The sequence below is a fragment of the Centruroides sculpturatus genome, unplaced genomic scaffold, assembly GCF_000671375.1.
Source record: "Centruroides sculpturatus isolate CEXI.00-Female unplaced genomic scaffold, Cexi_2.0 scaffold74, whole genome shotgun sequence".
In the NCBI taxonomy this organism is placed as follows: Eukaryota; Metazoa; Arthropoda; class Arachnida; order Scorpiones; family Buthidae; genus Centruroides; species Centruroides sculpturatus.
Window position 1 is genome coordinate 517,753 of NW_019384309.1, and position 18,657 is coordinate 536,409.

Consider the following 18,657-nt stretch of genomic DNA (forward strand, 5'->3'; position numbering starts at 1 on the left):
TTGAACGACGAAAATAACGACTTTTATTCTCGTATAAGAGTACCAAAAATTACACGCAAGAGCGCGCTCACTAACGAATTTCCGGCCACCGCGAAAAAAAATTAATAATAATGGAAACTGCCACGAAGAACGACAAAAATCAACTAAAAACGGCGATAAAAAGCTGCATCTTCGACAGATTTAATTCTGGAAGAGGGTGTGGGTGAAGTCGATGTAATCGTAGGCACCCGAAAGGGTCCTTCCCGTCTTGGGGTCCACGTAGGGCTTCATTCGCGAGACGCAGTAATCCGCCATCTCCTTCGTCAGGTTCTACAAAGGGAAATGAGAATTGTGAGATTTCCGTGGGCCAGGGGAAAGGAGGAGGAAAAGGGTTCTTACCGCGTATAGCTCCTCCGCCGTGACATAGGGTCTGTCTCCTGAGGTAATGGCCCTGAAGGCGTTCTCGATCTCCTCGCTCGAGCGGACGTTCTCAGTCTCGCGCGAGATCATGAAGGCCATGTACTCTTGGAGGGAGACGTAGCCGTCCCTGTTGGGGTCCACTGTGTCCAGGATGGCTTCAAACTCCGGATCAGGCTGTCCCTCCTCCACCATGGGCAGGTCGTATCCCAGGGCTCTCAGACAGCTCTTGAATTCTTGGTGATTGAGCCTTCCCGACTTGTCCTTGTCGAAGTGCCTGCAATGTGCCCAATTGCAAATTAATTAATTTTACCTAGTAAGATCAGTTTTTAGTTTGAATTTTAAACTGAAAGTAAGGGGCCTTGTTACAGTGTTAATTTACAACACTAAGGCATCCCTGTACACTATAAAAAAAACTTTTTAATGAATAGGGATGCCATAGTGTTGAGAACTACAGTAAAATGAAAACCAGGAATTATCTTCTCCAATATGCCATTTAACATTTGTCAAAATATTCTGGCATTCTATCTCTTACAATAGAGAAATATAAATTTTACACTACTTTGAAATTATATACTTGAATTAAAAAAATCTTAAATATGGATAGTGGTAATTCTAAAGAAGCAAGAACCACCAAAAAAATAAATGTGTAAAGTCCTTTCGTTTTTGGGACACCACTCTGAGTCTGCCTTGCTTTGTCGAGTGGTTGGACGCAAAAGTCACAAGGTGACAAGTCTGGACTATATGAAGGTCGCTTTGCAATTTTCCATCTGAGCTTTTCAAGTTTTCTGGATGACATCTGGGAAAAATTTACAGACCTTAGAAATCTTGCAAACGGACCTCTGTGAGTAATACCAAATGTAGACTTTCTTGCTATTTTCCATGAAGTGGGTGAGAATTAGACAATAATGATCAAAGAAAAATATTTCTTTGATCATCCTGGACGTGGTAGTTTCGCATTTGTTTTCGCAGTGAGGTGGTCATTTCCAAGAAATGCTTAGTGCTGTTACTCAGTCCTAGAGGATACCAGACTTTATGTCATCCACAATCACAATATGGTTCAGAAAGTCGTTTTATTCACACCACCACTGCTGCAAATGCTCCAGACTTTTTGATAGTTGTTCAAGTTTGTCCTCTGATTAAAAATTTGGGCACCACTTTTGACAATACCTTTCTTGTCTGTATTGCAACTTGTTGTGGAAGCCTGTGATTAACATTCAGTTCTTTGGTAAATTTGTCCACTGTCACAAAAAGATTATCCCCAATTAGGGCATCCTCAGTCAATATTCTTGTCTATGTTAACTACTCAGAAATGGTCAACATGTCTGGAAGAAAATATTTTGTCCTCCGAGTACACTTGCAACTGTCTGTCAGTGAATATCCACTGGTTTGATATTTTCAGCAGTCAGGAAGTGTATTACAGAACCCCTGGATTCTTTGGACTGATAGTCCATTGTAGCAATTGCAGCATCGGATACAAAATGGGCAAACAGAAGTGCCGACCAAAACATTCATAACTGGTCATAGTATGTACTGTACTGTTGACTATCCTAGTACTATCCCTGTATTTCTGGCCTGTATTTTCCGGTTTTCATTTCACTGCACAGATATTTTAATAAGTGTATTCTCCTCAAGAGATTATAGTTTAGAATTCAGTTTTTGCCTAGGAAGATAAGTGATTTTATTGCATATTATTTCTACAATAAATGTTAAACCAAAATGTTTTAAGTCCTGTACTAGAGGTGGTGCATTAGCAAAGCCTTTTCTATGTGGCTTACAGAATTGTTTGTTTTCAAAAATTTGACTGATCAATTTAGATTGAACTTTGCCATTTTATATTAATTGTGATGAGTCCATGATTCTGTTACTGAAATACAGTGGGGAGAAAAGCTATGTGCATGCCTAATGGAAAACGGGCACCAGAAATGAACAGAGCAGTTGATGCCGAGTGAATGTAAGGATTGCCTGTCTGTGCGAGACCCTGGGCCAAGAAAAGCTTGGAGGGCCCCCTTAAGAAATTCGTAATGGAGGGTTAATGTTCATAAATTTCTTCAATTAGCTTTCTCTGCTAAACATAATTGTTTGTTTAATAAAATTTATTAAACAAACAAATCTTTTGATTGTTTACTGTTTATAATAATTTTATTACTTGGTGCTCTATTCAATTTTGCATATTTTCGAGGTCTCGAATGTTAGGAGAAAAACCTGGACACAGGCCCACACCTAAAGACGGCATCTTACACATTGGCACTCTAATTAGATGAGTGAAAGATAATTTATATGTATTCATACAGTCATACTAATTAAAAATTTTTAAGTTACAAAAGTGCAACACTGCTTCAATTCTGTCACGTGGTGTCCCTAGTAATACTATGTTTTTCTGTCTAATATTGCAAATAGGATTATTTCTACAATGTTAAATGTGGAAGGGAATACTTTTTTCTTGTTTCAATAAATATTACTATGAAAAAATAGCTAATTAAACACAACTTACTTGAACATCATGCTAAATTCTTTAAGGGCATCTTCCGACACACCACTTTGGTTTCTAAAATAAAGAAGATGAAAATTATATTAAATTTTTACAGAGAATGAAAATACACAAAGTTCATTTTCTAGTAATTCTATTGTCTCAAGTTATGCAAATAGCAATAGAAGTGTGGTGGTGAAGGTGATGTAGTTTTGCCAAATGAGTTTATACTGTACTGTATGCTACTTGCATAACCAAAGACTAGATATCCTGGTGGGAATATGTATTGTTTGCAATATCCATTAAGGGGATTGCTCAGGAGAGAGAAGGAACAAATTTATCTCGAGCGAGAGCATTCTGCACTCATGGGAACCTTGCCCACCACTCACCGTGCCTGAATCTGTTGTTCGAGGTTGTGTTGCATACGCATGCCGAGCTGATCCAGTTGATCCCACTGTTGGGCCAGTCCTACGGTACTATGCTCAGTGTACCGATTGTCCAAAATCAAGTGTTCTTCTAGGAGTGCGCCCAGATCTTCAATCTTCTTCAGATCGCTACGTTTTGCTCTAACTTCTCCGGCTTTTCGCTATTAAATAATAAATAAAATAAATATGAGCGCCTAGAAGGAGTATTAAATTTACTTTAAAAACTTTCTTTTCAGAAGTATTCAGAAATGAAAGAGCTAAATTCTTTTTCAAACACTCATTATGAGCAAAGCTCCTCTGAAGGGACGTGATTTCGAGTGATCAGTTTCTGACATTTGTTCTGAGCTTCCTTTATGTGTGATATTTTGTGACAACAAAATAACACTAACCTTAGTGGCTTCCAGCTGAGCTTCCAATGTTCCTGTTCCTTCCATCATAGAAGATCTAGTTATATTAAAAAATGTAGTTGTAATTATTATTTAATTCATCTGAAAATTTAAATGATTTAGCTTCACTTTTCAATAAGTATATTATTAACTAATGTCTGAATTATTACAAAATGCACAAATTCTGACATTGCATTGAATAGCCAAAAACAAAATTTGACTATTCAAAAATAAATTTTCCCTATTATATAATTAAGCATAGCCATTGAGAACAAACTTTTCCTGTCCTCAATTCGAAATGTCGCCGGTAGTTTATAAGAATTTTGAGACTGGTTTCAAACTAAGAATGTGGAAATTTGTTGTCAGCCAAAATATAAAGTATACAGAAGTGTTCAATATACCAAATGTGCATCTAACACAAAGCATTGCATGACATGTACAACAAAGCTGTTATGCTAGAGAACAAGCACCAGTGGAAATAACTTCAAGAGTTTCCAATTTATTTGCCAATACATAAATTATTAGATACTTTATTTTTACTTGTTTTTCTTTTTTACCATTACTGTTTGCAGCCTAGTACTGTAGTTTTAACAAAGGCAAGGAACTTAAGAGCTTCTCCTAATTATAGCATACAAATACTTCAGTCATTGCTTATCATATTCAATATTTTGTTTGGTAAATCAGGGAGAGAGATTATTTGAATATATTGAGTGTTCAAGTGCTCATGAACTGGAGTCTTAAGTCCAATTGTACTTTTTTCAAATCAATAATCAAAGACTAAAAATCTCTCTAAAGACAACTATCAATCAGATATATTTACATTGCTGCATAATTTATAACAGCTCTCAAACAAATTTCATAATCTTTTTTCATGTTTAAGAAGCTTTTAAATCAAACAAACAAGGTTAATCTAACTTAGATTTTAAATGTATTTTTTAATATCATAATTTAGCATTAATTTGCTTTTAATTAATACCTTTATGCCAAAGTGGGATGCTAAAATACACTGATTGCTTAGGAAATCTTAATCAGTGCTTAAAAATTGGCAAAGTAGGATTCAGCACGAATCCAATATTTGATACAAAAAAAATGTCCGAATTTTGCATTATGTTATCACTTATACTAAACATGCAACAATTCAATTATGTAAAAACTTATATCTAGTAAAGTATAAAGAAATATTAACCCATCGAGGAGCCACATTCTGGAGAAAGAAAGTGCAGACACGATCACGGGGACATCGGGAACACGCAACGACACGGGAAAAGAAAAAATAATATACATATTAGCAACAGTCACAAGTTTGGATAAATAGTTTGTATTTTACATCTAGTACAAAACTTTACAAGCAGCTAAAAATAAAATGTTTGATAATTGTATGTACAATTTGTTTCTAATTAATTAAGAATTACTTAACATATTTTAGTGTTGAGAAATAATATAAGAAATATGCAAAGGTGATTCAAACTCAACTCTGAATGTTGCAATAAGTTAGAATGTTGCAATTTGTAATGGTACAACCACAGTTCACACGGTAGCCAATAGTATGCAAGAAGTTAAAATTGTGCTAAAAACCAACACGTCAAATTATCATAATTATTCAGACGGACAAAGATAGTTGCATGCACATATTGCCAAATACATGCTTACAAAAAAAATACCTAATAGTAAATCTGTGTATGGCCATCAATCATTGGACAATCCAGTCAAGCATTAAATCAAAGATTCTTGTTTTAATTGAACTATTTTCTACATTGATTATCATATAGAAAGTGTGTAATAATCAATGGAAATGGTAAACTTAATACAAATATTTTGTTTGTCAAGAAATTACACATTGTAATTTTTCTTGTGTTTATCTTTAAACTATTTCAATCCATATAACAAAGATAAACACAAGAAAAATTACAATGTGTAATTATGTTCTCTTTAAACTATTTCAATCCATATAACAAAGAGAACATAATTATTTTGCATCAAACAATACTGTTAAGCACAGAGGTGTGAAGAAATTCTACTTCAATTTTTATAGCATACATAAATCATTATGAGGTAACACATCAAACTTATCCATACACATTCTGAAGTTGTATTAGATTTGACAATAAACAGTGACTATGAAATAATGTCTTCACATTTCTGTAACATTCAAGTGCAGCAGAATTTTAATTATCTCAACTTTTAGCTAATAAATTATATTATTTGGCATACAATCTAATCTCCATATTTTGAATGAACACTTTCCCTCAACCTACAAAAAAGTTACGTGTGGACATGTTCCAATGTTCCTGTTCCTTCCATCATAGAAGATCCAGTTATATTAAAAAATGAATTAAATTTTCAGATGTAGTTGTAATTATTATTTAAATGCTTCATTTTTCAATAAGTATATTATTAACTAATGTCTGAATTATTACAAAATGCACAAATTCTAATATTGCATTGAATAGCCAAACCTAATGAAAATCATATGGAATTTACTGAATTTGAATCATCTTTGCATACTCTAGAAATCCTACACTAGCACAATTTAATATTAAAGATATTTTTATAATGATTATTTTTCTAAATAAACTTTTATTTACATTAATAATCTTAAAAGAGAATCTATTCAAAACACATTGAATAGATAGAGTTTACTTAGAAAATCAGAAAGATGAGGTCTAATTACTGTAAAATTGTCTTTGAAATTTCAAAATCTTAATGATACTATAAATTTAAATTGGTAACCTTGTCTCTGTCAACCAGTGATGGAATGCATTTGCATGCTTGGCAAACTCTCTTCGGAGACGGTCGTTTTCTTCCTGACGCTGGGCTTCCTTGGTCAATTCAATATCTCTCTCCTGTTAATTGGAGAAATTTTTCATTATTTTATCTGTCATAATATTTCAATACTTATATTTGACAGATATCTTCAAAAATATTTTCAGAAGAGATGAAAGCATAGATATGTTATTGCATAACAAATTTCACTAAATATTGTTTTCATAAAATCCAATAAATATAGCCTCACTTTACTTAATGTTCCCACTGATCTTTTGATGTGGTGGTGTTGACACATCAGTTTTATTGCATGAACTATGCAATATGCTTGCCTGGATTTGATTCCAGATCCCAAAAGCAGTAAGCTGATGCCTCAGCTAACCAGCCAATCTAATGAAGCACTGTGTAAAAATTAACTTGAAAATGCTTTAAGACAGGGGTGTCCAACCTTTTTGTTTCTCTGGGCCGCATTGGAAGAAGTCAAGGAGTTTTGGGCCACAAGTATAAAATAGTTCTACATTAAACAATTATTTTTATTTTTATTGTATGTGAAGTATGTAATACTTACGTGAATGATTTTCTGAAGGTTTCTCCAGGTGTCTTCGAGAGCTTCCATTGTGAACCAAGTGTAAGGATTCGAACCCACATTGAAACTCTTGATCTGACGATCTAGTGCAGCCAGGGCCTCGAAATCTGCCTGAGCAGAGCTCAGGGAGGCCTGGAATTGTGCATGAGCTTCTCTCAGTGCCTGTTGGAAGAAAATTTTACTTTAGATAAATGCGCAATGCCAATGTTAATGAACATTCTCTTTTATTTTGTTCAGTTACAAATAAATATTTAGACCAATAATACTCATTACATACCACCAAATATTCATTAAATCCATGCAAATTGACAAAATACTTTAGTATTTCTTCTATTGTGATTACCTTTTTCTATATTTAACTTGCATTTATAAAATTATGAGTATAATGTAAACTTAATTGGTTGCTTGGATTTGTGGGGGTGGCAAGTTGGGCATATTGGTTGGGTATCTCTTATTATTAGTTATGTGTTAGTTGTGTGTCCAGTTCTCAGTCAGGCAAGTACTATTTCTTCTTTCCAGTTTCTCTGTTGGCTGGTTGACAATTTTATTAACTCTGGTTTTATGGTGTGTAGTTTAGTGTTGAGTTGTTTGACCCAGTCCTCTTGCCATTTGTTGTATATACTTGTTGAAAAATTAATCTGTAGATTTGAACTTTGAATTGAAGCAATACACTTTCATTAAACTAATCTGCTATTTTACCGGCTGTGAATTGTGATTCTGTATTAATAATTGTTGTAACATTTTTCAAGAATATTTTGGTATATCAGGAAGTTACATCATATTAACAATATTACTGTGATATGATTTTTTCCAAATTAATTTGATAATTGCTTATAAACGTAAAAAGCAATGTAAAAATTAAATTAACATAATACATATATATTTTTTTTATCTTTTAGGATTATCATGTGTGCCTCCGAAATGTTTTGACTCTATTACTTTAATTATAAGTACTGTGTTAGATGAAATGTTAGCATTATGGATCTAAATAGTATAGGAGATTATTAAAAAAATAAATTTATTTATTACCTTTATTTCTTCAATAGAATTACATCTGACAGGGTCTGTCAGATCTTCTTCAGCATTTTCAAACCAACTGTTGAAAGCAGAGGCCTTCTTTGCAAAGGTCAAAAACAGATCTTCAATCTAAAACGACAAAAAAAAATTAATTAGATAATTGATTTATAGTTAAAATAAGCTATTAGATCTGATACTAACCTGCTTAAACTGCTCTTGCATTTGCAACAATCTCTGTTTTCGTGCTTCAGAAGCAGCTCTCAAATTATGCCATCTGAAAATTTATTGTTATTAACAATTCTAAACACAGATATTTAAAGCATATAAATTAAAACAAATGAAAAATTCTCAAGTTTAAATTTCTGCTTTAATATTTCCAGTATATTGTATACATGACCAAATTTTATTTACCTCTCCATTACGTCGTCATGTTTTTTAATAATAGCAGGAGTCTGATCATGATGTGCAGTCACCAATTGATCTTTCAACTGAGTTATGCTCTGAATTCCTTCCTGTTCGAATGCAGCCAATCCCGCATCAAATGTTTCCTATTAAATAAATAAATTAGAATTGTTAAAAACTTTTTAAATTAAAATAGTAAATAATGTTAAAATATCAAAGAAATTATGCCAAATTCTAAAACACATTTATTCTATTTAATTTAAAATATTTTGCCATCCTTTAACATTTTCTATTGTTGATAATTATAATTTATCATGTTCAGTTTTATTGGATACTTCTAATATGCACTATACCAGTATGGGATAAAACTCAAACCAAATTGAATAATTTTCTATAATTTGGAATTTCATTACTTATATTGATCATCTAGATTTAATATTTCTTGTCATAGATATAGTTAATAACATGTATAACTAATTAACAATTTTTAAATATTTAGCACAAAGACATTAACTACTGACAAAATAAAAACCAATTTATTTAAGTTTGGTATATACAACAACATATATAATAAAAAAAGTGTTTTGTTCACTTTTTAAAATAATTTTAAATTACTTTCAATGATGCTATCACATAAATTAAATGTGTAAATTACTACTGTTTTCTATTATTATTATTTCCTACAGCTTGTGTATAAGAAAATCTTGTTTTATTTGATTTCATAAAAAAATTAAACAAAATTACTTACTTGTTTTGTAAGAAGAGTCTGCACAGACGACAGATCCCGTCCGTAATCTTCCGATCTCACATGTACCTCCTTGTCGGCTTTAAATAAAAAACATTGGTCGATTTGTTTTCTAAAATTATACAATTCCCTTTGGTAACTACTGAAAATTCAAAATAATTACCGATCCAACTCTCAACAACATCAGCCTTCCACATAAACTGAAGATAGGCAGAATTGTCCATCAGTTTTCCCTTTCTGCACACGGCACTGCTTTCCAAGGATTCTAGACGAGACTGCAACTGAACCAGACGTTGGTTGATGCTCTCGGAATGGTGGTTTCCCTCATTCATCAACTGCTGGCCATCGGATGTGATGTCGGTGCAGCGTTCGCGATGGACAGCAAAATCAGCCTCAAATGCCTCGTGTTTCTTTAGTAGACCCTGTAATGTTTATATTTTTGAAAACTAAACATTCATTCATTTTCAAAATCTTATTTTTAATGCTTTTTACAAAAATAAAATAGATGCAATTTTACATTTATTTATTTAAGAAATTTAGCATTTGATTAGTTATATTAGTTGATGACAACCATTACAGTTCTAAGCAAAAGGAATTTGAATTTATTTGCTGCTGAAAGGCAATATTAATTAAGACAGCCACCAAACTAATGCAGATATATACTATATACAATATACATGCCCAAAAGCTTCAATTTTTAAGTGGTATGATACGGGTAATCTTTGTGCATTTGTTAAAGATGAATGCTAAATTATCAATTTAAAAGGCAATTTTGCCTTTTTTATCCTATAACCAAAACTATTATATGTTAATTGTCTTTATTATAATTAGGGATAGAAATTTCATGTGCAGCACTGAGTTTTAAATTTATCAGTGCTTGGGTATAAACCAAATTTGCACTTACTGTGACCATTCGGGGCATTTAGCAAGGGGATTATTTTTCTCTATGACAACTGTCACCTAAGTACAAGCAGCAATGCACTCTATGACACGAATCATTAAATTTCGCTGGCCATGTAGAAGAATAACTCAAAGTGGCAAGTGATAAGCTGATAGATATTGCAAAAATAAAAAATAAAAAAATAAACATTGAAAAGATCAGATGGCTACAGGTGGATCAATTGAGAGGTGTGGGATTTGTAACATCATAGTTAGCATAGATGAAAACATTAGAAAATACACCGAGACATAAAAATTGACACACATGAAAAACAAAAGTGAAAAACAGAGAATTCATTAATGAAAATAATTACATTCAAGCAATCATTCATCAATCAATTTTATGTCAATATTACTCTGATTTATTCAAGCTGATATACGATTCTTCAAGCTACATCATCCTACTCTAAAAAGTACACATCGAAAGATCTACATCAAACCTTTGTATAGCTAAACAAACAAAATTAAAAAATTATAGGGAATTTTCTTATATGTATTGTGCTAAACAAAACAACAGGTGAACTAAACAGAAACATTCTTAACATTCTAGTTGCACCATACAAGAAAACTAGCTTGACACTATAATGAAGACCTGTGTGACTTAAGTCTGTGGCCAATTGGTGCTTTTGACAAGATATAACTTTTTGTAACAGACGAGACAAGTTACGTGCTTCTTTCATTTTTACAGTGTAAAATCTTGTATTTGAAACATCGCTTGTGTAGATCATGCAATTCACCAAATCTGTAAGAGAATTGGAGATGAATTTTGCCTTGCAAGTGAATATCTAGTAAATTTCAAGAAGATCCCAGTGAAATAAATTCTTGTTATATCTGTATCAATGCAATATATCAATCTTCCATTGCTTCCAACATCAATAGTGATATTTCCTTCAGTTTTCAGTGGTAACTGATCAAACTTCAACATTCCTGAACTTAAAGCATTAAGTAAGGATTGTAAAGAAACTACTAACATGACCTTCAGAGTGAAATGTTCTAAGTCCATATCTACAAGTTCCTGGTGGAAACTGTGACCAAACTTAAAGAGCAAGGTCTAGAAAAATAAAAACAATGAAACACTGTCAATAAAAGCTTGGAAGGATTTGCAAAACAGTTGGAAGTATGAATAAATGTCCTGATGTTGAGGAAGTTGCCACAAAAATGAGCTCCTGTACACACTCCTCACTAAATTTCTCTCATATCAGCAGGTACAAAAAGTTCACAAAAATTTACACTTTTATAACTTCAGCAATGAATTTAATAAAAGTAGAAAATAATAGTCCATTTAAATTAATTTTAGTCCTGACAATTTTTCATACCTGTACTGCGGCCATGGTATCGCCGTAATCCTCCACCGAAAGCAGCTGCTGCTTCTCAGATATCCAGGCTTCTTCTTCTTCGACTCTGGCGAGAAATTTCTGGTAAACCAAGGATTCTTCCAGTTTATGACCACGATCGGATGCCATCTTTAAATAAAATATACTTTGAATTAGTTATTTATATTATTTATAATAAAATAAAAAGTTTTCACATGTTTAAAAATGCACATTTTTAAAATTATTATTAAAAGCATCAATAAATGTATTTAGCATATCTGTACATGCTCATACAATTGAAGACTGAGCAAAATTCGGAATCAGAAGTCAATTTATCTTGTAAGTAAAATTAGTGCTAATTGTTTGACTTCTGACACTAAATCTCAATCCTGGTATCATAAACATTCTTTAGTACATGAGATGTTCATAAAATAATAAACTTTCTTCCTATTTTTGATATGGTTTCAGCAAATACAATGATACTTTTCGGGGACTATACATTCATCCAGGAACAGGTCAATGATTAATTTAGGTTGAATTAACTTCGACCCCTTGCCTGCAACAGGCCCCCTTCCTATCTGACCGGCAGGATGGTGGCATTTGAATAGGAAAATTGTTTAATACTAAGTTACCAGGCAAGCACAAAATATGTTTTTGAGGGTGCAGAGTTAAAATATTTTGCCTTTTTCATAAAATTTGATCGATTGGTCGACTTACTGTTTCATGTTTGGCTACAAATGGTTTATTAGATTTAATTAGAGATATCCAAATTTCTCCTAATGTTATTTTCTTGTGCAAGTGAAAGTCTGATTATTTTCTGATGAAAAATGTCGATTTCCATCTATCCAACCAATGAAACTGCAAAGTTCATTTTTCTTCAAAGTAGATTTTTGTTATGTTTTATTTCATTTTGTTATATTTTCTTTCTTGTATTATAATTTACTTAATGCTTCATAATAAACATGACCATAATAGACTAAAATAACCAAACTCTTAATATGATGTTTGTTTTTCTTACTTTTTATTTGGGCAACACCAGGCTAGTTATATCAAAATCCTGATTAGATAAAATTACTAATATATTTTATAACATCAGTCATCCATCTATGCATATTCAAAATGACTAACTTTTAAATTATCAAATAAATAATTATTTTATCATTTTATGTATAAGTATCTATGTGAAAACATATCTCTGCATATAAAGAATGAATATATAGATAAAAAATATTTTTATAACATTTTAAGATCAACATAATCAAGTTTATTTATATAATAAAGAAGCAAATTTAATAATAATCTGCACCTGATTCAATTCTTGCCAGGCTTGTTCCAGTGCTTGCAATCTTTGTTCGATTTCTGGAACCCCAAGATTGGATTCCGCCATGAGTTTTTGGCCAGCTTCCTGAACCGCCTGAATGGCCGGTTCGTGAGATAACAATTCAGCCTCCAGACGTTTGTGTTTCTTGCGTAGGTTCTTCACGCCGGTAAGATCACGTCCATAGTCATCGGAACTGACCAACAATTTCTTTTCCCTGTCAACGATTCATCAAAAATAATACAATAAATACATTTAATTATTACAGAAATAAATTATAGTTTCTAATCTTTCTCTGCATTTACGCAGGATAATACAGGATGGTCCAAAACTTAATTAAATAAGATACATTTTAAGACTGTTTTAACACTTGTTGAGATTCAGTCACTTATGGACCACCTGTATATTAAAATCTAAATTCTATATTAATGTACATTAATTAAGATTTAAAAAAAAAATCAATTTAATTACAGTGGAGTGTCGTTTATCTGAATCAATTGGGGACTGGAGTGGTTTGGATAACTTATTTTTCGGATAACGAATCATGTACGAAAAAATATATTAATTTATCCCATGTTGAAATTTTTCTCCATTGCGTGTTGCTTCGCATTGAATTTTCGTCGATGTTAAGCCTAACGAAGACTATTGTATCGTTAAAAATTATTTTTTTATTTTGTACAAACAAAATAAATATATTGAAAAATATAAAAACAATAAAAAATTATACTTTAGATGTTAATTTAGTATCAAAAACGTAAAATATTTGAGTAGCCCAAGAAATAGCCAAAGATTGCAGCACTACAGCACTAGCGAAAATTTAAATTTGCCGACTGGAATGCTTTCAGATAACAGATGTTTCGGATAACAGCTTTCGGATAAACGACGCTCTACTGTATATGTAACTTTACAAATCATTTGATTTTATTAATTTTTATCATTTAGGATAAGTTAATTAGTTGTAGTTATAATACAAGAATACCATCAGTAAATAGATCACCTCAAGAAAAACATTTACCTAAGGCAAATGAAAAAGTTAGAAATTATTGTATCAAAACAGATGCAATTATAATTAAAAAGTTTATTGATTTACTTCAAATCTATAATTTGCATTTTTAACTTCAGGATATAATAAAACTAGTTTTAGATGTCTCTCAGCAATTGTAATAATCTTTGTTAACGAACAATTAATCATGCAGTAAAATCAAATTATTACTTATCAAACTACTAAGGGACCATTTGATACTTAAGTTATTGGAAATTTTAATTTTTTAAATAATTTATTCTCTCTTTTTTTCTGAAGAATCTAACATGTTTACCAGAACTAAAATTAAATATGTAAAAAAAATCATTTAAAAACTGAATTTTGATGCTTATCAAAACAATATTTGATGGAAATTCATTAATTTTTTCTTCAGCCATTTATTATTAATTTTGTGAAATGTGTGAAAAACGTAATATTAACTGAATTTATCACTTATTTTTCATGTAAATACCAAGGATGTGGCCATATGGGAGCAACATCTCTGTCACTCTCTGCCGCCCCCACTTAAAAGTTTAAAAGTAAACGTAGCATTAAAAAAAAAACTTCCACATGCAATTGACCAATGGATGAAGTAGAAAAACAAGTGAATCATACCCAAACTAAGATACATAAACTGTTATAAGGAAAAGCAGAATAAAATTTAATATTTGTTTACATTCAGTTTTTTGTTGAGCATTGTCATGTCATGTGTTGTGCTTATTGCTTGCATACAACATGCACATCCACATCAATATAGCAGCTCCATGAACACTATTAATTAACACAATAATGTGTTAAGTGTTCATGAGCTATCACATTTTTACAGCAGTCTCTACCTCTACTATCTACGCAAGCCATCAGCTGGGTGGGCAACATTAAAAATAACAAAGACCTTTGGTGAATCTTTGTTTTTGCTATTTTTAAGTACATAATATTACAAGAGAATCCATGAAATTATTTTTTTATAATCTGTGAATGAGTATCTTTTTCTTTTTAATATGACTATTAGAAAATATAACGTGTTAAAAGATAAATTATGATCACTGAAAAATTTTACATCAGTAATTTATAAAAATGTGCATATTCATTTTACACACCAATAAAATACTTGTACCATCCTCTCTTATAAAAAGAAGATTTAGACAATTAAAATTGTTTACTTCTACCTTTTATAAGAGAGAGAGAGTTATAGAAATATATTGGGAGAATGACAATGACTGAAATTAAGTTATTTTTTTTGTATTGCTTATACTTTTGTAGAATAAATAGAAAGAGAAATGAAGTCTAAATAGCAAATGGATTAAATATTGAAATTTTTCTCACTTGATCCATGACTCTTCATCGGCTATATCTCTGAAAAATTGATGGAGTGTGTTTGCTTCGCTGAGTCTGGCACGTCTGTATGTGGCCAACGTTTTCACGCGCTCGTAGCGTTCGTTAATTGAATTACGTTTCTCTTGAATGGTGGCGGTATCGAACTGGCCTGAGTCGACCAGACTGTCAGCCAGACCATTCATGTCTTTGATTCGGTCCTCATGGGCGGTAACGTCCGCTTCTACCAGTTGATGTTTCTTAATGAGATTCTGAACTGAAGCCAAATCTTTTCCGGAATCTTCAGATTTCAACAGCGACTCGACCTAATGTTAGTACCAGGCAGAAAATGTCGAAACATGCATATTAATTATATTATTGAAACATGCACATTACTAATTAACTAGGAAGTTATATTTAGTAAGGTGTTTTATTTATATTAATGGTGGTTAAATTTTGAATACTTCATAAATATTATATATTAGGTTCAATGAAAAAGTATCCATAATAATATATTTTTTATAGATCTTTAAACTGAATGAAATATTTTGAAAGCCATGTAACTGTTAAAATAATACATATATTGAGTGGCTAAGCACAGTGACAGCAGTAAAATGGTAGACATGCTAAGACAGCACATAGCCTGTCCTTCTGTCAGTGTTTTCAAAACCTTCCAATAATTCATAGCATCTTTTGAACCATCTAACAATTATCTTTCCAGACTCAGAGAACAGCTGTCTTACAAAGAGTACACTTTTTGCTAATAGCATTGCATAATCAAAATTTTTGCTAGTTTAGTCCAATGGTTCTCAAATTTCCTGAGGCTGCAGAACATTATTCATAAACTTTCTATTTTGTGGAGCATTAGCATCAGTATGTTAAAAAAAATCAATAAGTAATTCCAAGTATACTATTCTATTCAACAATAAAGCATACTAAATAAACATTGTACTGAATAAAATAGTAATCATGGAATTGTCTAAAAATAAAGTAATATATTTTAGTACGTTAAAATAAATTTGTAAAAAAATTAAAAAATTATTTTTGTGGAACACTCAAGGCAGGTTTGTGGAAAATGGGTTGCAAACCATATGTTTAGTCTGCTTATAAACTTCATTCAAAATTCGATTCTAGGCTTAACAATAGTTCATTCATTGAACCATAGAAAAACTTTTTAATTTTAAGAGGGGAAAGACAATATTATGGATACTTTTTCATTAATTCTTATAAATTATGGTGACAAAAATAAACTTACAAATAAGTCATAATATGTACATATAAGTGTATAAATTATTTAAACAATTTGAACACCCAATTGTAATTAGAGAAACCCTATGTATAAATCTGTTATTACATTAGTTGAAAATGTCATATACATTGTTGAACAATTTTTAATACATTGTTCTAACCTTGTATAGCTTTGCAGATAATTTTAGAAACGTAGCACTAATGTGTTCAATTAGTGTTAGTGTTAGATTTCTAAAATTAACTGCAAAACTATACAAGGATACTGTGACGTATTAGTATTGTCGCTTTGTTCGACGGATGATTTGACAATTTTTATTTATTTAATTCTACTAAATCTCTCTTCATTTTTACATTTATGATAAGAATCATATGAATTAAAATAATTTCATAGGCAAACTGATTTATTAAGATGTTCTGAGATTATCAGCTTTTAGAAAATAAATGACAAAACTTCTTATTTATAATTTGAAAAATGTAAAAAAACAAAATACAGTGGAACCTCGGTATATGACCTTAATCCGTTCCTGGTGTTTGGACTTATACCGAATAGGACGTATACCAAACCAACCTTTTCCATAAGAAGTAATGTAAAAATGATTAATCCGTTCTCATGTAAAAAAAATGGCTGGCTTTAAACCCCTCGCTTTCCTGGCTAGTTCCTGCTTGATTTTTCANTACGCTGTCGCAGGCACACTGTTTTTCAGTTATCCAAAGCAAAAGCAATTTCTCGACAAGATCTAATGTCTTCGATCTCTGTTTAGAAATTGATTTAACCCCTTTCGCAACGTTAGCAAATTTAATAATGTCTTTATTTTTCACGATTGTCGATATCGTCGTTCTCGGAATACGGAATGCAACAGTTAAATCTCGTTAAATCTCGAACACGCGTGCCACCTTCATATTTCTCAACAATCTCTTTTTTTCAGTTCCGTTGTGATTCTAGTCATTTTTTTATTTTTCTGTTGCCCTTTTGCAATTCATAATTAATAAAAATAATAAAATGTTACTTACAAATTAAAATCAGAAGAAATTTAAGAAAGTTATAAACCGTAGCACCGCAAACGTCTAGTCTAGTGTAGTACACCGGCAGTGCTACTTGTTCATAGATGGCGCGTATAATTGAATTAAGTCGTATACCGAGCAAAATTTGTTTCGTCCAAACAGGACGTATTCCGAATTGGACGTATTCTAAAGCAGACGTATACCGAGGTTCCACTGTACATTTGTAAAAATAAAAATTTATAGACTACATGGAAGAAATTTAAGAATATTTTTCTTTTAATCAGCATTTGAATAAATTAAACTTAATACATTTGCTGCAAGTTGACATGATTCTGCACCATGTGATCTTTACATGCACAGAATTATATCAACTAACAGTAAATGTGTTAATAATTAAAAATTTATTCATTAGGATTGCATGACTTATTTGAGAAGAAAAGTTTGAGAGAATTTTGACATTTTCAAAATAAAATTTCCATAAATAATTGACAAAAATAATGCTTCATGTAAAAGTTTCTTGGTGAAATAAAAGATTTCTATAATGATAATATCACAAATGATTTATATATATATATATATAACATAAGAATATAACAGTTGTGATGGTGATATGCAAATAAAAAAACAATAAGAGAAAGAATCTGACAAAAAACTTTAATACTCACTTCTCCTAACCAGAAGTCAATATCCTTCACAGCAGCATTGAAAGTCCTTTGCTTATTTGCTTCCTTCAGTTTCATGCTTTTTTCATTTGTTTTCTTTGTCAGATATTCCCATTGGTCAGCTATGGATGCCAAACGAGTCTGCACGGCATCTTCGGACCCGGCGCACTGGTGTTTGTCAATTAAGTTTTCTCCCATTGCAATTACTGACTGGATTCTTTCTGCATTTGCTGCCAATTCTGCTTCGAAGGCTTGATGTTTCTGATGTTTACTCTAAAATAAAAATTCAAATACATGTTTAAATTTTTTGTAATTTGTGTGTGTGTGTAATTTTGACCCAATTTAAAAAATGTATGTGATAAATTGTTAGATTATTTTAACTCTAATTTCAAAAGTTTCAAATAGATCTGCAGAAAGATGTTTTAGTTTCTAATGTGACTTGAAATCTAGCATAATTACATTCTTATATATATTTTTCTATTAATTATGAATATAATTAAGTACTGTACATTAATTTTAGTTTATATTTGTTACATTTATTATTTGTATTGGTGTGCAGAAATAATAAAGAATTATTAATCCTAAAATCCAGACAATTCAAAATAATATGAGAAAATAGCTATCAGCGAATCTATTCAAAACACATGAATTAT

The 18,657-nt window shown here is 31.4% G+C and overlaps 1 protein-coding gene across 1 annotated transcript in view; it reads right to left on the reverse strand.

Annotated features, from left to right (window-relative positions):
- Positions 1-18,657, reverse strand: part of LOC111620721 (spectrin alpha chain-like) — a 51,866-nt gene continuing 33,209 nt past the window's right edge. Inside the window, 17 exon segments of the mRNA XM_023362712.1 lie at positions 1-309; positions 379-673; positions 2,891-2,944; positions 3,256-3,452; positions 3,681-3,735; positions 4,864-4,881; positions 6,408-6,520; positions 7,009-7,188; positions 8,056-8,172; positions 8,245-8,317; positions 8,455-8,591; positions 9,194-9,270; positions 9,354-9,612; positions 11,446-11,592; positions 12,749-12,977; positions 15,105-15,418; positions 18,008-18,277. Coding sequence (XP_023218480.1) covers positions 181-309; positions 379-673; positions 2,891-2,944; positions 3,256-3,452; positions 3,681-3,735; positions 4,864-4,881; positions 6,408-6,520; positions 7,009-7,188; positions 8,056-8,172; positions 8,245-8,317; positions 8,455-8,591; positions 9,194-9,270; positions 9,354-9,612; positions 11,446-11,592; positions 12,749-12,977; positions 15,105-15,418; positions 18,008-18,277 — 2,664 coding nt within the window. The 3' untranslated portion in view covers positions 1-180.